A 20,866-nucleotide genomic window follows, 5' to 3' on the forward strand; every position below is an offset into this window, starting at 1 on the left:
TTACTGCGGTTCCGTCTAAACGTTAAGTGGGATTACCTGCGGAAGTGCGGCGCAAAGAATGGATACACTACAACAAAGGGAAACGCACAGGCGGAAAGTTTAGGGGACCGCGGTGAGAAATTACTCTTAACTGGATAAACACTATTGAGGAGCGATGCACGTAATCAAGTGGGATTTGTTTTTTATTTTGTGGTGGTTGGAACTGATATCGTTATCGAACTGCTACACCGTTCACCTACGTGAGGATGCGGAGATAAGGACTCTACTTGCAAGCGTGCCGGAGAGCGGAGAGTGCACTTTGGATCAGGTAATCGCTCCAAAATTCACCAAGGACTTCATTGAGACGGACGCAGAGGCTGGCATTGTGTTCGTCTCGGGCCAGATCTCTTGCCCCTCGCTCGGCTCAAACCCATTCACAGTGTACACTGTTGCAGAATGCTCTGACCATGATTCCAAGGTTAGGCACCTCGTCACTAATCAATATGATGTGCATGTCCATGGTAAAAACTGTTCAAACAAACACAAAAGAAAGTCTGAGTGGGATGTGGAGGTGTTCAGTTTGTTTAGGTATGGCAGCCGGCATATACAGTGCCATGAAGCGGGTTCTGCGTTGTTCCGTGTGTGGGAACTGCTCCCTACATCCCCAACACGCCGCAGTGTTCACTGTAAGGTGACCACTAACCCTGACTTTTACTTTTCACGGGGAGAGTTGTTTGTTTTGAAGACGCTTTGCTGGAGACATGACCTCCTCTTTGAACTAGACATGGACTGCAACGTAGACCATGAAAATGTGCCTGGGGCTAAAGTTGACCATATCTCCATTCACTGGCGTATAGGCCAGGGCTCTTTCACACAGGCTCATCTAGGCAGGTTATTAGAACAGGCAGCCCAGTCAGACGCAGGCATTGTGAGCAGAAAGAAGCGAAGTATCAACAACAGCCCTCAGTTCAAACCCCCCATGTACCAAGTGTCTGTGCCAGAGAACAAGCCAGCAGGGACGTCAGTGGTTGTTTTGAAGGCTGTGGATGTAGACGAGGGAGAGGCAGGCAGACTAGAGTACTTTATCGAAGCCTTATTTGACAGCCGCTCCAACAACCTTTTCGCCGTCGACCCGGCCAACGGGGCAGTCTCCACCGTAGAGGTGCTGGACCGGGAGACCAAGGACACCCACGTCTTCCGGGTGACGGCCGTGGACCACGGCACCCCTCGGCGCACCGCCATGGCCACCCTCAGCATCACAGTCAGCGACACCAACGACCACAACCCCGTGTTCGAGCAGCAGGACTACAAGGAGAGCGTCCGGGAGAACCTGGAGATCGGCTACGAGGTGCTGACCGTGCGCGCCACGGACGGGGACGCGCCCGTCAACGGCAACATCCTGTACCGCGTCCTCAACAGCAACGGCTCCAACGACGTCTTCGAGATCGACCCCCGGTCCGGCGTGATCCGCACCAAGGGCCCGGTCGACCGGGAGCTGGTGGACGCCTACCTGCTGCTGGTGGAGGCCAACGACCAGGGTCGGGACCCCGGGCCCCGCAGCGCCACGGCCACGGTCCACATCATCGTGGAGGACGACAACGACAATGCGCCACAGTTCAGCGAGAAGCGCTACGTGGTGCAGGTGCCCGAGGACCTGGTGACTAACACGGAGATCCTGCAGGTCACGGCCACGGACCAGGACAAGGGGAGCAACGCCGTGGTCCACTTCAGCATCATGAGTGGGAACACCAGGGGCCAGTTCTACATCGATGCCCAAACGGGCAAGATGGACCTGGTGAGCCAGCTGGACTACGAGGCGAATAAGGAGTACACCCTGAGGATCCGGGCCCAGGACGGGGGCCGCCCGCCACTCTCCAACATCAGCGGCCTGGTGACCGTGCAAGTGCTGGACGTCAACGACAACGCACCCATTTTCGTCAGCACCCCCTTCCAGGCCACCGTGCTGGAGAACGTGCCTCTGGGATACTCCATCATCCACATCCAGGCCGTGGACGCCGATTCCGGGGATAACTCCAGGCTGGCGTACCGCCTCACAGACACCACGCCCAGCTTCCCCTTCTCCATCAACAACAGCACGGGCTGGATCGTGGTGGCGGCCGAGCTGGACCGCGAGAGCGTGGACTTCTACAACTTTGGCGTGGAGGCCCGCGACCACGGCCGGCCCGTCATGTCGTCCTCGGCCAGCATCAGCATGACCATCCTGGACGTCAACGACAACAACCCCGAGTTCACCCACAAGACCTACTACATGCGCCTGAACGAGGACGCGGCTGTGGGCACAAGCGTGGTGACGGTGTCGGCCGTGGACCAGGACATCAACAGCGTGGTGACATACCAGATCTCCAGCGGCAACACCCGCAACCGCTTCTCCATCACCAGCCAGAGCGGCGGAGGGTTGATCACGCTAGCACTGCCCCTGGACTACAAGCTGGAGCGGCAGTACGTGCTGATCGTCACGGCCAGCGACGGCATGCTGTACGACACGGCCAAGGTGTTTGTGAACGTCACGGACGCCAACACCCACCGGCCCGTCTTCCAGAGCTCCCACTACACGGTGAACATCAACGAGGACCGGCCCGCCGGCACCACGGTGGTGGTGATCAGCGCCACGGACGAGGACACGGGCGAGAACTCGCGCATCACCTACTTCATGGAGGACAGCATCCCGCAGTTTGACATCGACTCGGACACGGGCGCCGTGACCACGCAGACTGAGCTGGACTACGAGGACCAGGTGTCCTACACGCTGGCCATCACCGCGCGGGACAACGGCATCCCGCAGAAGTCGGACACCACCTACCTGGAGATCCTGGTGAACGACGTCAACGACAACTCTCCGCGCTTCCTGCGGGACCACTACGTGGGCACTATCATGGAGGACGTTCCCGTCTTCACCAGCGTGGTGCAGGTGTCCGCCACCGACCGGGACTCTGGGCTCAACGGCCGCGTGTTCTACACCTTCCAGGGCGGGGAGGACGGCGACGGGGACTTCATCATCGAGTCCACGTCGGGCATCGTGCGGACTCTGCGCCGGTTGGACAGGGAGAACGTGCCGGTGTATAACCTGCAGGCTTTCGCCGTGGACAAAGGTATCCCCGCTCTGAAGACGTCGGTAAACATCCAGGTGACCACCCTGGACGTGAACGACAACCCCCCGGTGTTTGAGAAGGACGAGTTTGACATCATGGTGGAGGAGAACAGTCCCATCGGAGTGGTGGTGGCCCACATATCGGCTTCGGATCCGGACGAAGGAAGCAACGCGCAGATCATGTACCAGATAGTGGAAGGAAACATCCCAGAGGTTTTCCAGCTGGATATCTTCACCGGGGAGCTGACAGCGTTGATCGACCTGGACTACGAGACCCGATCGGAGTACATCATCGTGGTGCAGGCCACCTCGGCGCCTCTGGTCAGCCGGGCCACCGTGCACATCAAGCTGGTGGACAAGAACGACAACGTGCCCGTGCTGAAGAACTTCCAGATCATCTTCAACAACTACGTCACCGACAAGTCCAGCAGCTTCCCCAGCGGCGTGATCGGGCGCATCCCCGCCCACGACCCGGACGTCTCGGACCAGCTCCACTACAGCTTTGAGGTGGGCAATGAGCTGAACCTGGTCATCCTGAACCAGAGCACGGGGGAGATCCAGCTCAGCCCAGACCTGGACAACAACAGACCCCTGGAGGCCTCCATGACCATATCGGTGACAGGTGAGATGCTCCCTCTCATGTTTACCTTTTTTTCATACAATTACATGTTGAAACATGTCGATTTATATTAGTAGCATTCATGAATAGCTCTGTCCCAGATGTGGTATTTTAGGGTGTTTTTTTTTTTTGTCTAATGATATGGCAAATACATATGTATGTGAAAATGGAGAAAAATGAAATCTAAATGAAATCTTTGAGATGGGAACATTGACTATACAATGTTGTTATACAGCCTCCAGCTATTCTCTTTCGCAAAGTTCGCCATTTCCTCCTCCCTGTGACAAAGCACTTGTTTGTCTGATTAAGGCCCACCTCTTGTTTTCATGTAAGACGCCGTGTATCCGAGCAGTGCTGCTCTCAAACGGCCTAATCCTGTGGGATCCTCTCTTCGGTAGCTTGAGTGATCAGTCACCATGATTGCCCTTCAAACACCCCCTCATCATTAGATGGAATGATATATTGGTTCTAAGCCCTTAGCCATGGCCTATTTCCGATGGCGGGTCTATTTTAGCTGTTGTATTTTTAAATAACTTCCTTTTAAACTATTAACCCTTATTCATAACCGTGTTTCTTCAGACCGAGACTAAATCGTAACAGTGAAAGCAAGTAATTAAGGATGGCATATTTAGGTTAACTGTGAGCCAGTGTTTGGCGTGTGTGACACTTTTGTTGGGTGGAAATCACAGGGAATCTGAAATAAGGTCAGGAGACGATGGAACCACAACAACAACAACAAAAGATTTCCAATTAACGGTGTGTGATTACTGTTCCCTTGCTCTTTCCTCCACCTCTGCCTCTTTAATTGCACCCGTTTGCTGCGCCTCTTGTTTGCCTGCGAGTGTCTTGTCTGCTTCGAATGTACGGCTGAACCTGAGCATTACCTTAGGGAGGCGCTGGCTGTCGTTGGCCCTCCCTGGTAGCCTAGTTACGGAGGCTCGTCTCTGTTATAAGGAGGGTGGCAATCTCGATGTCAAGGAAATGCAATCATATTTGAAATGACTAAAGTTAATAGTGTACTTGTGGTTGCTCGCATGCGGGCTAAAGGTTCCTATGACAATATCGTATTTGTAAATTATAAGTATAACTGGTCTCGTTCTGTTGATATGTGGTGCCTTATTTTAATTCAAGCCACAGATATCGACACATATTGAGCAAAGTGTCAACACTGTACGGGTGTTGGGTTGGTTATTGGCAATTGCAAAGCGTGCTTCCTTTTTATTATAACTATCTGCGCTCCCTGGAGCCTCCTTCCTAACATAAGGAGTCCCTGGTGACAGATGAGCAAGCTGCCGGCCTCCATAGAGGACAATGGGAAGCTGTTGGTTCCAGCGCCTCGGCACTGGGACTCATGCTAGCTTCTGGAGGGGGGGCAACAGCTGTGACTCTGCCATCGACCAATTAGAGGCCTGGCATCTCCGCGCGTCCAGCACCTGCTGGGGTATATATGTCAGCACCCCTGCAGGGTGGAGTGGAAGATGGAGAGGGCGGGGAGTGGAGTGGATTGGGCGGGAAGACCGGGTCGGAAAGGGGCGGGAGAGGGGGGGTGGCGGAGGTTATGGATGGAAGTTGCCAGGGTAACTGGAATGTATTGGATAGTTCAAGGGCACTGAGATATGGGAGAGAGACGTTTACTGGGTGACTGCAGAACAAGGAAATGGGGGGGATGGCAGGGGGGGGGGGGCGGGGGGCGGTGTAGAAAGATAAGCTCTGCCCCTAGATGTTGGTGACCCCAATTTGAAAGTGCTTTTCCCTTCCGAGACCTCCCAAGTCTTGGTATTATTTTCGGCTTTACACTGTGGTGCGGCTGCCCCAGTGCGTGATATTTGATGGGCTTCATTATGTGTCGCTGGACTGCAAGCAATATCGTTTTGGGAAAAATGCACTGGAGTATTAGAAAGAATGCGTTTCCCTGGTCTAAACGTAGTGTTTCTCAGACCCTCTTCAAAGTCCTCGTCAATATGAGGGTAAAATGGTGAGGCTAATCAGTTTGTGAAGTGAAACGAAGTGCAACATGCAATATCAGTTTTATAGATGTATTAATGAATGACATGCAGATAAGTGGAGTTATTAAATCAGAGTACTGGTCACAATCCTCTACAATTCCTTTCAGAACTATAAGGGACATGTTTTGGATCTCCTTACATGACATTTCTAAATAAACCTACCTTTTATTCTTCTACTTAGTTATAGTACTTAGTTGTGTAGCAGCTTATCCTAGCTATGTTTGTTGTATAAGGGGAATAGGTTAACCTAGCGATTGTCAGTGCTTTGCATTTGGTTTTATGAACATCCTTACTGTACCGACAGCGATGTATTGTTTCACCTTCTTCTGACAAATGTACTCATTGTAAGTCGCTTTGGATAAAAGCGTCCGCTAAATGCCCTTAATGTAATTGTACTGTGCTAGTGAAAACAGTCATCTCAACGTTGAGCAAGCGAAAGGGTTGATCCAGCAGATATTGTTGTGCACTGCTATTGTGCATTGGGATTAATTCGCAGTTTCATGTGTTTATTTGATCTGCATTCCTGGATGTGTGCCTGGAGGTATTTGGCCCTCGAGAACAAACAAAGGTCCTGAATCTTGAGATGTACGGTGTGAATGCACCATTGTGCTCGCCAGAGATGTTTGACTAGTTTGTTTGTTAAATGAGACTCCTCATGTAATTTTGCCGTAGAGTCTTGTTCGCCGCCTGGCACAAACAGTAGGATCATTTAACATAAATGGAACAAAATGATCGCAAGCAAAAAATGGTTTATGGAAAACATTTCAGAGTTTTGATGGTTGGATCCACCGCTTTGTGTCCAATCTCCAAGATGGAGGAAAGCGAGGAAGTAATGATGAGGATTCTGCTCACGCACCAGGTCAGGAAGGCGGTTGTAGTCTATGGGATTAGCATTGCGTCTCAACCAAGGGATCTGGCAGGCTTCTGTTTACATACTGGGGAACTGATCTACTGTTTCAAGGCAAGCATGAGCTCGCATAAATAGGTGTTTGCATAAAATGATGGAACCCCCCCCGCCCTCTCTCTCCATGAAACTGCTGGAGGAGGGCTGCTAGTCAGACAGTGTTGGTTGTTGATTAGAATGTATGAAACGATGGAAGACAGAGTCCGTCGATAATATCCGCTTTGATCGAGTCGCCCGGCTGTTGTAATGACATTATAATCTAACCATGGAAAGGTCTTTTTATACGTGATCAAAAATCATTTGGATACAATGAAGATGCAGGGTGGAAATGAAAGATGACCGTATATCAGAGTCAAGGTGATGGCTGGCTGCGAGCCCAGCCCACTGGCAGACAAACTGCTACACGCAAAGTGCCTTAGCCCTGCTGAGCCAACAAACATCCACGGGGCCTGTGGTTCCTAAACAAGGCCCGGCCTCCCATTCAAAGCCCTCCTCTAACTCAGGCATCCTTTGGAAAAGCCTCATGTCACAACGGAACAATCCCAACACCGCCTCCCCGCTTGTGATTGCTGTTTAATTTCGCCTCCACAAGCTGCTGCAGTAAATAGGTGTTGAGTAGGTAGTTGTCCTCTTTGGCTTACAGAGGGGGGGGGGGGGGGGGGGGGGGGGGGGGGACGTGTCGATGGGAGTGACTGGCCCAGTGTGACGTGGGGAGGGCGGTGGAGGCTTCAAGGCTCAGCTCCACAGGTCGCTCCCATCACTGTGGGGCCAGGGGCTAGAGACCTCGACAGCTCCGCACCACCCACCTGGCTGTCACATGGCGATACACACTAGCCAGCTGATGCCTACACACAGACAGACTAACAGACAGACAGACGGAGGAAAAGTAATGCAGAACCTTGCCGTGTTTGTTGACCTGTTTTGCAAAATGACGTTGATTTGTTTGTGATGCTTACTGATTGGGTGGGGATTAACCCCGGACCCAGCAGTCCTACTCTGTTCTAGAACAATGTCCTTGGGGATACGTCTCAGAGCCTGTTTCGTTCAAGGGATATTATACCGAATAAAACGTGAGAGGTTGAGGTTGTATTTCAACAGTGGCTGACACATTGTTGATTTGAAACCTTTACATTCTTTACAGTTTATACAGATCCCCGCTTCCAGCAATAGGATTGGTCGAAATAAATGTATAGCAAAACAAAATGAAACACCCCAATCACCCATATTTTAGACTTTAGATATGAATCTAAAATCTGATTGGTGAGAATAGATTCACCGTAGCATTCGGCCAGACCTTGAAACAGATGCTAGTAATATCTCACATTCAATCTGTCACACACCGTCAGGGAATTGGATTCGGAACATGTGACCGGCCTCACAGCGGCCACGACAATCAGCATAATGTGAACCACTTCAATCCACTAGCAGGATTGAGCCTGTCTATATTCTGCATGGCTCCGTTTGCTCGCTACCATCGTCTTCTCGTCAGACAGCACTATTCCTGCTGGGGGGGATCTGAATGCAGCCGTGCCCCTCTCCTAAACCCTGGGAGGAAGCGGCGCCTCAGACTGTGTAATTTCATTATGGGATATTAAGACTTTATCTCTCTCTAGATGAGGAATTTCTCCTGGGTTTGTCTCTTCAGGGCTCATGAGCTACGCCAGTGAGAAGCGGCACAGATCCCTGTTGTGCATTCGCAGTCAGCCATCCTTCTCCCATTTCTTCATTTCACTTCATTTAGAGTTATCGTGTGTGGTTGTGTGGTTGTGTGGGTGTGTGGGTGTGTGGTTGTGTCTTTTAGTTCTCTTGGGCAGCTGTACTGGGCTGATAGCAATCCCATAGTATGCGTTTTCATTGATGCATTCCGAGCTGCTAAATTCCTACTTTGTGTCATTGAAGCTGGCATGTGTGTGTTAGTCTGCCCTGATTGACTGGAGTCATCTACATGGTGCCCTCATGACTTTCTCCATGCCTCCCCCCCTCCCCTCCAGGAGGGAGTGAGTCACCCTCTCCTGCCAGCCTGGAATGCAACACTTTATCCCTCCCTGTCCCCTTCTTCAACACCAGCATGGCGTCACCAGTCACCTTGATCCTGTTCCTCTCTCCCACCTCTGTCTCTCCCTCCCCCTCCCCTCCCCCTCTCCTCCCCCTCCCCGTGCCAGTGTCCCTGCCTCCCGGTGTCCGAGGCTCTCACCCCTGTTACCCGCCTTCCTCGTATCCCTGCCGTCGCTTTGAGCGCCTCCTCCCTCTTTCTGACCCCCCATCCTCCTCCATCTTTCTGACCCCACTACCAACCACTATCCGCCAATCCACCTCCCCCTCTCTCTTTTGACTCTTGTTGCTCTTCTCCCCTCCCCCTCCCGTCCCTCCACCGACCCCTCCTTCAGTCTTTCTCCCCCCCCCCCACCCCTTGTGAAAGAGGGAAAGAATGCCCAAGAGAAATGCTTTGTTAAGGGCCCAGTTGTCATGGTGAGACCAGCAATGCCTGAGGAACTCCTTGTGGGTGGAGACGATGGGGGCTTGGGTCCCTTTTGTGGACTGGAGCTCGCTATGGGGACAGAGGGGAGGGAGGGGGAGGTGGTGGTGGTGGTGGATAAAGTTCTAAAGTGTAAATGCCCCACTGCTCTCCACCCCCAACTCCTGCCTCATTCCAGTGAAGTATGAAGTGTTTCTATTGGCCGCTCAGACCTGTGAGCCATCAAGTCACCCTGGCCTGTTTTTTTCTTCTTTTTTTTTTTTTTACTGCTTTTCGGAAGCGAATGCTTTACGGGCCACACGGGGTGGAAGTCTGACCCAAACCCAGGGGCCTTTCACCAAATTCACAAATAATAACCGCTGGTGAACAGCCCCCTTTTTGAAAGCGCTCCAATTTTATATAGGGGGACGGGCGTTTTAACTGCGGAACGAGCTGAGGAAGACCTTTTTTATTTGACGGGTGTTTATCGTAAGGGTTATAACAGAAATAAAACCCGAATGACAGCGGCCTGGGAACCGAGACCCCGCGCGACACACAATGGGGCTGTTTGAACCGCGCGGGGCCCCGGATGACTTCAGAGGGTGTCTGGTTGCCCGGCCGTGGGGCTTTCTCTCAATAGGAGCAGAGGAATAGGAATAGTCTTCGTAGGTCCTCCATGCTGAAGGTCTGGATGAGGGGAGGTGGATCGTGTGTGTGTGTTGGTCGGGGGAGTGGGTGGGGGGCGCTGTGGTGTATCCGTTTGGGACCAGGGGTCGTCGTGGGGGGATAGATGACATCATCGGGATTAGGGCCGCTGCGTGGCGAGCGAGAGGCGTGCGTGGCTCATGCCTGTCCCCCGCATTGTCCCCCCGCTATCTCTCAAGACAATGGTGTGTGTGTGTGTGTGTGTGTGTGTGTGTGTGTGTGTGTGTGTGTGTGTGTGTGTGTGTCCGGGGGGGGTCTGTCTAGCAGCAACCCTGCCCTCCTTCTTTGTGTCCACTTGTTGTTGCGGGGGTGTCACCGTTTTTTTTTTTCTTCCTCTGTGGCCCCCGACCCGTCTCCTGTACGGTCTGGTGAGGGCCGCTGAACATCCTCCACGTCCACCCCTCACAGAAGCATTCATTGACCACCATTCCAACTCCTCTGGTTAAATATTAATTCAAGTCGGCCAGGGGAGGGGAAAAAAGTAAAACTGGAAAAACAAACCCGGTGTAGGGCCTCTGTGCTTCTTCAAACGCTGGCGATGAATTAATAAATGCGCACCAAGCCATGCTTTCAGACACAACCCTTGAGCCAACCAAAGTCGCTAATGATAGATTGTAACGATAGACATCAAAGGTAGAATAAAAGAGATGCTGGAGGAAGATACCGCGGGTTGGAGTTCGGAGTCAAGTCAGTTTTCAAAGTTGGTTGAATTGTATTCAACTTCTATAAAAAAAAAAGTCAACCACACTTTTTTATCTACTACCTTGTTAGCAAAGCACTATTACCAAACAGCAGTAGGTAGATAGTGAATGAATGACTCTGTGCATGTTAATGTCTCCCTACCAGTGTGCTGACACTGGGTTTACTTTGATATGCAGATGCATTGATTGGAGCGCTTTCTCAGGCTCGGCTCTTCATCGTTATAAAGGAAGATATTCGTGGAATGCCACGTTGCTGCTCGGTTTTCTTTTTGGGGTGTGGATAATAACCCTAAAAAAAAAAGGTCATAAGGGGAATGTCGTGGAAGCCAGTGTCCTTTACCGACAATAATTGAGTATAAAAATGGCTTTGCTTGGCTTGCAATGCTGACTGGCCCGTGAATCGGTTCCCCAAATCCCCTGGATTAGGTTTGACATTGAGCTGGAGCAGTATCTCACCGTCTCCGTTCCTCAATGGAGTTCTTTATGTGTGTACGGACTGCTACATTTGTCGGTAACATTTAGAATCTATCCCGCCCCCTTTGTATGAATTTAATATAAATGATCTGTGGAAATAAGTACAAAGTTAGTGGTTAATAATTGATCTTGTGCTTTTTTGCTGCAGTGGAGAATAAACACACACACACACACACACACACACACACACACACACACACACACACACACACACACACACACACACACACACACACTCACGCACTCTATGAATAGTCAGTTGGCCGTGGGTTTTGCCAGGGTTCAGGAAGGCAACGCAAAACAACACACGCCCACGCTGGCAGGTACACTGACTCACACAGGATCACACGGCCGCACACAACATCGTTGAGTTGATAAAAGGCACATTAAGGCGCTGCTGGGATAATCACAGTAATCTATTATGCTGGATATAATGGCTCTGTGAGATGTGTGTGTGTGTGTGTGTGATGCCGATAACAGCCCGTCTGTAGCGTAGGAGTTGGGACTCGCTGGCTCTGTGAAATTAACACGTGGGGGGGGGGGGTTGTTTTTCCCTGTGAAATGTAGTGTTGGTTTTTCTTCAAATGGTTTTAATCTCAAGTCCCTCACTGTGAGATATCAGAAGAAAAATCTACCTCTCTCAAGATAACCCTATTCAAATGATAGTGTTTACCACGCTGATTCCCTGTGTGAAAATACTGGATATGTGTTTTAGAAATATATATATATATATATATTTGTAATATTATTCATACAATTAAAAAAAACGCATCCAGCATTTTTTTATCACACTGGTTCTCGCAGGCTGTGTGGAGAAGGAACGGATGTTGTTGTTGATGTTTTGGTGTGATTTAAATATTTGGAATATTATTAATATTCTAGTGATGTCAGGTTCCACCCTAGTGCTGGTACTTCCTGTCTTGGGTTCAATGAGGCCCTGATTTAAATAACGAGGAGATGTGGTCTCAGAGGAGTTCCTCCCAGCAGAACGGGGAGATGAGCCGTTGGCTGCATGGTGGGGGTCCTGGGCGGGGGGGGGGGGTTTGTAGTGTGAATGAGGCTTGGGGTCGTCAGCCTCGGCCATTGATGGTCTGGGGAGGGTCAGGAAGAGGAGACGAGGGGGAGGGGTGGGACAAGTAGTGATGGGGTGTGGGGGGGGGGAGAGGGGGGTAGGGACTCCACAGGGTTTTCTCTAATCATGCAGCAGCACGGCCCATTTCCTCTGGATAAATCCTACACTGCCACCCCAACACCGCCCCCAAGTCATTTAAGTGTTGAATAGTTATCCCCCCCCCCCAACCCCACACACACACTTTAACTTGCTGATATTTCCCCTGCTTTGATGAAATGAACAGCGCAAGAAGCACCAAGAGATTAGGATAGTATGAAGTTGGCGAGAGAAGCAGAGCTGTGGTTACTCTGCAGTCTTTAACCCACGTGTGCTGGATGGACTTGGAAAGGCCATCATACCTTTCATTCCCACTGACAAAGGGCCGTTTCGGGAGGAGCCGGTTTTCCTGTGGAGGTGAACGAAGAAGTGCCCCCTCAAGACTAGTTTGTCTCTTATCTTCATTTAACAACAAAGTGAAACAAACGACCGATGTTCGGCCATCGGTACCGGTCACAGCGAGTGACACACTGAAACGTATGTCATGTATTATTCAGGGGGCCCCACAGAGGTAACTGGGCCCCACACAGCTGTAACCCCCGGGCTCCTCACAGACAGGGGCCTGGCCTGGCTTGATTCGCTCCCCGCTAAAAGGTTTGAGCGTGTAGGTGTCGCCACGAGACGGACAGGTCGAGGGGCCCCTGGTAGGTCTGTTCCCCTTTGTGAGGAGGGGGCGGGGCCCCTGGGGGTCGTAACTCTCTGTTGTTGACATCTGTAGGAGCAATACCTTAGAGAGAGAGAGACGCACGCATGCACGCACGCACGCACACACGATAAAAATGGTGTAGTAAACCCAGGTCATCCAAGGACAGCCCAGACCAATTACCGGGAGGCTCCGAAGGCACAATAATTAAATAAATTAAACAGAGGCCCGTCGTCGGCCCCATGGGAGCCCCCTACACGGCCCCCCCAACACGACATCCTATGTCACGTACACACCGTTTCCCTGTGACTTTCTGCAGCCTCGGCTGTTTGGCGTGTGTGCGCCGTATGTAAACAAGACGCCTTTGACTTGGGTCTCCACAGCCCATCCCACTCTGCCCCCGTGGGCTGGCAGACACAGGTCAACAACCTGATGGAACAACGGATTAGGAATGCATGTGTTGCCTCCCACTCGCCCCCCCCCCCCCCCTCCAAAAGATCTAAAACCCTTCAGTGGATGCCTCTCAATTTCGGAAGTGTCTCCCGATCAACCTGCCAAAGAGATCCAAAGGCCCGTTCCTGCTCCCGAGTGATATTTAATTTATGACCCTCCCATTGATCTCAGCAATGGGACCCGGTCTGCGATGCTCTTTGATGTAGCAGAGCCGCGGCTAGGCTGCGCATGGGGGTGGATGCTACACAAGACCTAATGGACAGATGTATCTTTTATTTCATAAAGAACCGTGGCTGGTTTCTGCTCGAGCCGCGGTGACCGCTTACCTCCGAGGTTCGCCTTGACACCCCCACAACTAGTGATCGACTGATATTATCGGCCTTGTATCGTATCGGCCGTTTTTTTTTACAGTATCGGCCGATATTTATTTATTTATTTATTTTTTTTGCCATGATTTACAGACGGTTCAATAAATGTAATATTTTTTAAATTGAGACATTGTAACATTTGTTATCATCATTGTTGAGGGAGGCTTAGCCTGGAAACCCAGACCCACATCTAGAAAGCTGTAGGGTCTGGCAACGAGTAAAGAAAATGGACTCGAGGGAAGGCACCAAGCATGCATTTTAACATATCACTGGATAACACACATTGGATAACACTACGACCCGTCAGAAGAATACAAGGGGTGACGTATCCACACCAGTGGAGCTAACCAATAGATAAGACTTGCTGTATCCGGTCGGTAAAACAGCAACGCTTTTGGCCCGCCTATATTGATACATCGATGTGATTGATTAATGTTGGGGCCCAGAATATACACTAGTATATTGCTCGTTCCCAGAGTGACTTGCTGAGCAAATTAAAATTGTGCTCTTGCGAGATCTCTGGATTTCCAGGGTATTATCGGCTCTAAATATCGGCTCAAGAAAATCGGTTTCGGCGTATCGGTTATCGGCTAAGGCGGATGAAAAAAAAATCAACATCGGTATTGGCCCTAAAAAATCCATATCGGTCGATCCCTACCCACAACCCGAGCATGCTGCTTTTAATCAAAAAAAACGTTTTAATATTCTTTGTTTCTGGCGGTAGCTGCTGTTGGTGGCGTTGGGGGTCTCTGTGTGACGCATGGCTGCGTGAGTAGCAGCAGGAGTTGTTGTTATTAGTCTGTGTACCACCGGGATGGCGCGCATTGGCGTCTTGACTCGCGTCTCTCTCTCCTCGCCACGCTGATGAGAAGCTGTCGCACCAGCAGTGTCTTACACACATCCAAGCCTTCCAGACAGCACTGGAAAGCTTGGTGGGGTTATTTCGGGAAATCCCAGGTTGAAAATGTCCTCCTCGAAAAAAAGCAGACCTTGATGAAATATCCTACAGAAGCCTTTTTTATGAGGTCTATGGTTAATAAAGTGAGATTGTTTTGAGTGTTCACTCTTCCTCAGTGATTGAAGAGCAAGGCGTTTTTGAATAATAAAACAATAATAGCAGCCCACGTCGCCTCTACTGGCTGAAGCATGCTCATTGTGTGTTTGTTTGGTTGACATCCAGAGTCGAATTATGCGTTCACAGCTCCCTCTCTTTTTAGTCTCTCTGCTTCTACCGACTTAACACTCACAAAGGGAAATGGCTAAAGAAATAATCCCATAAAGAATGGAAGGTTTAAAAACTGAGTTCCCGTCGGAGCGGAGGTTCAGTGTGGGTCTGCGAGCCGCTGGGAGCCGGCCTGCGCCGGGCTGGTAGCCGGGCCGCTGATGTCTCTGTCCCCCTGGTTAAAGAATGCTGCGGCGGTCGTATACCCTGCTGGTGCTGATCCACCGTGACTCTGTTGACGTTTTCTGGGCCTCCGCGCCCAAACTCGGATGGCAGCTACAGCCACCTAATTACGGCCGGTCTCTCCGGAATGTCCGGGTTTTTCCCCGACCCCACCCCCCAACACACACACACACCCCCCTTACCACCCCCGCTGTCACTGCTGCTGGGGCTATCTCAATCTGCTCCCCCCCCCCCACCCACTCTCTCACTCTCCCTTTTATTTTTTGTCTTTCCTTCCCTCCATCTCCCTTCATTTTTCGATTTTCTCCAGCTATGTGTTTTTCTCCTCTCTTTTTCTCATTATCCTTAACCTTGTGCGAGGCAGGCAGGATTCCACGCTGTCAGCGGTACAGGCTGCGGTCTCCCTGCTCAGAGTCACTGTTACATGTCATCCCATTCTGGTAGAGCAGTCTGAATAGTGTCACAGACCGTACGACCTTCAGCGGGCGGTTTGGCGGCTGAAAGGGAAAGCCCCTTCGGTGTTCATTAGCGGGGTTTAGCGGAGGACCCTGCGGTGCCCAGAGACATGCTGTACTTAATACACACTACATGCTATCTTTCGTGTGGTGGAGGCTGAAACGTATCATAAGAGTGTTGTGATGAACGATGCAGAGCAATGTCCTGAAGAGATAGGAGAGGGTTGATGGTTTATTTTGGAGTTTCAAACTGAATCTGTCTAAATGTGTGCCCCTTCTCTTGTGTCTTTAGCATTATGGGATGGCAACGTTCAGCTTTGAAACCGCTACTACAAGTTGTGTTTATTTTGGGGCCCTTTGGTGACTAATAGCCCCATTTACCTAATATATCTTGTCTGGGCGTTGCTAATAGATGCTTTGTGCAGAGAGGGCATTGGTCAAAGTACACACACACACACACACACACACACACACACACACACACACACACACACACACACACACACACACACACACACAGTGTTTGCCTGGCACTCCCACAGTCCCAGTGTGTGTTTAATCTTTTCCCTGGCGCTGAGAGCATTTCTGGCACCAGGGGGTCCCAGTGCTGGCTTGGGACCGGGCACCGAGGACTGTCACACTCCAGAGCTGGCGCCTCGGCCCTGCATCCCACTCTGTCTCTCACACACACACACACAGCCGCATGCACACGCACACACACGCACAGATGCATGCGCACCCACACACACTTACACATGTCCACGCGCGCACGTGCATGGATGCGCACACACATCCACTACGAAGCGCTCAAACACGCACGCACGCACGCATTCATGCACGCCCATGCTTACACACAAACACACAAAACTGGCAGCCTTTAACTGCTACCGACCCACCCTCCCACCAGGCCTCCGTCCATCCATCAATCTCTCCTCTCCTCCCTCCGCCTCCACATTCACCAGCCAATCGGCTCCCAGAGCAGAGGAACCCTGCCCAGAGAGAGGGCCTCTGTCTAAAAGATGCTTCATCTTCTCCGTTCAACAAGAGATTCTCCTCGCGCACCCTTTCCCAGCACTCGGAAAATCTACTGCTGGATCTCTGCCTGGACTTGAATGAAAAAAAGAAAAAGAAGAAAAGCAAATTGGCAGAGGACGTGATTAAGGCAGTGTCTCTCCTCATACATGCCCTAACCTTTATGGGCCACTGCTCTGTAAAGGGGGTTGATGCCGACGCAAACACCGCGCAGTGAATCAGTGTTTATATGACCTGCTTCTTGGTAACCAAGTAGGGTTCTTCTCTTCTGCGGAGAACAGCTGCCTGTGGTAGCTTGGCGTCGCTGTCTCTTCTTAAGGGTTCAGGTGGCCATGGTCGTGCTATGATTGTTCCGAAGCGTCATAAGGTCATCTTCCTGTGGAAGACACGATAGCACAGTAGCCATTCAAATGATTGCACCAGAAGGTCCCTAAAGAGATGTAGTGGCTCCAACAGTCTCTTTTGGTTATGTCCCTTACATGTACTTTATATGTACTGTTATAAAGGAATTGTAATGAAAATGGGAGACCTGAAAGCTCTTAATCAAAACCCATAAGTAGTTAATTAGAAAATAAGCCACGAGATGCCTTGGTTTACAGTGATTTTAGTTTGATTCCACAAAATAAACACACGGCAACATAAGATCTTTCATTGTAAACAAATCATTATTCTTCCGCCAAGCTACATAGTCCCTTAAGACCGCAAAATGGTTGCCAATCAAACGCACCCTGGCAAACTTTGAGATTGGTGGCGCAATAATACAGTATTCTTATTGTTATGCGGTCACAGGTGTGTGTGTTTATATATGTGTTTATTCAACAGCTGAGAGCCAATTAGAATCAGGGACCAAAACCGTTTTATAATCTTTAATGAAAGACTGAATCATTTAGTGATTCATTGTTTTTGTTTTTGTGGTGTGGGCGTTGCGGAGTGGCAACTGTCCAAGTGTGTGCCAGACCTAGGGAGAACGATCGTTTTTTGGTAACTGTCGCTTTAACATTGGCCGAAACGGTGCTGAGATGCTGCTTCACAGCAGTTGAAACACATACGTTTTCCCTGACAGCATAAGACTGATGCCAGAAGGACCGTGGCTGAATAAGCAAGCTTTGAGATGATGGAACGGAGGTTCCCGTAGCTGACATTATGTGCTTAACGTCCATTTGTTCTACTTCATTTTTCCCCCTCATTTCTTTAATAACACCCTTCCTCTTACAAGATCATGATTACCCCTCTGGTATGTTCTCAGCCTCTTTCTCAGCAAAGTGCTGTTCCGTGTACACAGGTGTGTGTGTGTGTGTGTGTGTGTGTGTGTGTGTGTGTGTGTGTGTGGGGGGGGGTGCTTGCATTAAGGTGTGAGAGCGAAGTTGCCCTCCCTCTTCCTGGAGAGCCCTTTGATTTCCCTGTTTCCTTTACTCAGCCACTAGATTGTTGCCGTGCAAAACCAGAAGGATTTAAGCTGTGTCGACAAGACAACATGACATTCTCTCTCTCTCTGTCTCTCTCTGTCTCTTGCTCTCGCCTTGCTCACTCTCTCTCAGTCCGTCTGTCTCTCGGTCTGTCCCCCACATCTCCCTCCTACACCCAAATTGGCAACATGTTGTGTTTAAACTTGCCTAGCACCAGAAACACACCAAGCCCGTCACTTTCCTCACCGCAGACTGTTGGTGTGGATTCTCACCCACTGATGGGGGAGACAATGGGTTCTGTATTTTAGGATGTGTTCCAGAATCACCCAATAAAAGGTGCCATTGAGAGGGTCCACGGGTGGCTTGTTTTCAAGGCAGCCCTGATGTGATTAAACTCTTTTTGTGTTTGTGCTTCAGACTGCAGACTCTCTCTGTTTCTGTGGTGTGAAGGGCATCAAATTGTATTTTGTAATATTTGAGTGGGTTTGGCTTCTTGGATCATTTCAAACTGCCCCCTCATTTGAAAGAGAACATTATTCTAGGTGCCCAGAAAGCGAAGAATATGTTAGCACCAACAGGTTCGGTCTTTCTAGCAAATAGCCAATCCATGCCTGCTCCATTGTATTCAAAGACTATAATTACACAAGTCACACGAGTGTTTTTGTGGGGAGGGCTCAATTACATACTTTTCGTACTCCCCCAATCGGGTGAACAACATTGAGATTTTTGCATCCATCTTATGAAAGCCTCATAGTGATGGATTGGATGTTAGGGATGATGTCATGAGACATCAGTGTACCGACATGCTTGTTAGACACGTACATAACAATCTTTTTCTTTCCTCATTATTTGTGAGTTGACCATCTGGCATCCTGAACATTTGTTTCATTGTGATGTCTCTGCCCCAGTGAGCTTTATACAACTAGGAGATGGGTAGCTTGCTAAAGACAGCGTCATGTTGAAATTAAATACAAGACAAAATACTCATGGGATTAACAACCGGAGACAAGTAATCAACGAAGATGGTCAACGATGTTTTCTTAAATAAACAAACCCCTTCAGGGATTTAAATGTTTTTGAAGTTTTGAGTGTGTAGCGAAGCATTGTCATTGTGTCTCTCTTCCGGATAAGGCGAGATGGTGAGAATCGTGCACACAGGCGTGAAATTGCTGTTAAGGAACTTGGAAAGCCTTCATGTTCTGTCTGCATTTTGGCACAATTATGCCCTCTGTGTTGTTGCCATAAAAGACGAGGAATTCACTCTGAAAAAAAAGGATAAATGGCATCAAATGATTTAAAACCATACAAGAGAAAGGGGGTTTCAACACCACCGGTTTGGCTTCAGGTGTTCATTTTATTGAAAGGGTTGTTATAGACGCAGCATTTATTTATGCTCCTGTGTGTGTAACGGCTGACGCTCTTCTAAACTACTGACCTTGTTTCTTGTTGTTTCTGTGCGCTCATGCTTAAATGGGTTAAGATGATGAATCCTTTTAGACTCAGTCTTATGCTCGCTATGTAAATGAAAGGACTCCCAGGTCCCTTAAGCCACGGTCGAAGCTGTGATAGCTCTAATTGGCACACGTTCACAAAATGGTTAATTTAAATGATGTTTGAATGTTATCCAGTCTCTAGGGGCTTGGATGGTTTTCAAAGCAGCTCTTGGATCCTAACCCGCCATTGTAGCGCTGGCCCATGTAACACCTCCTCCTTCCTCCCCCCTCAGACGGCGTCCACACCGTGTCGGCCCGCTGCCTCCTGCAGGTCACCATCATCACGGACGAGATGCTGTCCAACAGCATCACCCTGCGGCTGGCCAACACCTCCCAGGAGCACTTCCTGTCCCTGCTGCTGGCCCAGTTCCTGGAGGGCGTTGCCCGCGTGCTCTCGGCGGCCCGCGAGGACGTGGTGGTCTTCAACATCCAGGACGACACCGACGTCGCCGCGCGCATCCTCAACGTCAGCCTCTCGGTGGCCGTGCCCGGCGGGGAGGCCCAGCGGGGGGGCGGCGGCGGCGGCGGCGTCGGCGGCTCGGCGTTGGCCCCGGCGGCGTCCCGGACCCCCGGCGACGCGCTGGGCCGGGACGCGGGCGGCGTGGAGTTCTTCGGCTCGGAGGAGCTGCAGGAGCGTCTGTACCTGAACCGCAGCCTGCTGGCGCGCATCTCGGCGCAGGAGGTGCTCCCGTTCGACGACAACATCTGCCTGCGCGAGCCCTGCGAGAACTACATGAAGTGCGTGTCGGTGCTCAAGTTCGACAGCCTGGCGCCCTTCGTGGCGTCGGACACCATCCTGTTCCGGCCCATCCACCCCATCGCCGGCCTGCGCTGCCGCTGCCCCGCCGGCTTCACCGGGGACTACTGCGAGACGGAGATCGACCTGTGCTACTCCAAGCCCTGCGGCGCCCACGGCGTCTGCCGCGGCCGCGAGGGGGGCTTCACCTGCGCCTGCTCGGACGACTACACAGGTGAGAAAGCCCCTTTTTTTTTCCCTATTTTTCTTAAGAAGGATTTTTGCATTTTTATGCTTTATTAGAGAGTGATGTAGAGAGGAAGGTATGGAAGATAGAGGGGAGCACTTACAGCAAATGCCACGGGCAGGATTCGAACCCGGGTCGCTGCGATCAGGACTGAGCCTATAAGGTACCCGCTCTACCCGGTGACCCACCGGGTAGAGCGGGTACAGAAGCCCCCTTTTTAAGGTGTGGTTCCGGGGGATTTGTATGGACGGGAGTGTACCCCTCACAGTGTTTTGAAGGGGGGGGGGGCGATGCTGTTCTCAGTGCGCCGGACCGAGGCAGTGCGTGACTGCCTGGAGGTTATTTCTGACAGAAGCTTTTCTCTCTCGCTCTCTCTCTCTCTCTCTCTCTCTCTCCCCTATGGAAAAATCCCTGTCATCCACTCCCACTCTCTATCCTATATTGAACATGGCTATTAAAAGGCTGTCTGCAATGCTTTCCCGATAGTACAGCAGACAAAGGAATAATG

General features: G+C 50.7%; 1 protein-coding gene across 1 annotated transcript in view; it reads left to right on the forward strand.

Annotated features, from left to right (window-relative positions):
• Window positions 1–154: 154 nt before the first annotated feature.
• celsr2 (cadherin, EGF LAG seven-pass G-type receptor 2) overlaps window positions 155–20,866 on the forward strand; it is a gene marked incomplete at its 5' end in the record, with an annotated part of 57,234 nt that continues 36,522 nt past the window's right edge. Inside the window, 2 exon segments of the mRNA XM_079747670.1 lie at window positions 155–3,710; window positions 19,609–20,346. Of these exon segments, the coding sequence (XP_079603796.1) occupies window positions 155–3,710; window positions 19,609–20,346 (4,294 nt within the window).

Source organism: Pollachius pollachius, assembly GCF_949987615.1.
Source record: "Pollachius pollachius genome assembly, chromosome: 12".
Taxonomy (NCBI): domain Eukaryota; kingdom Metazoa; phylum Chordata; class Actinopteri; order Gadiformes; family Gadidae; genus Pollachius; species Pollachius pollachius.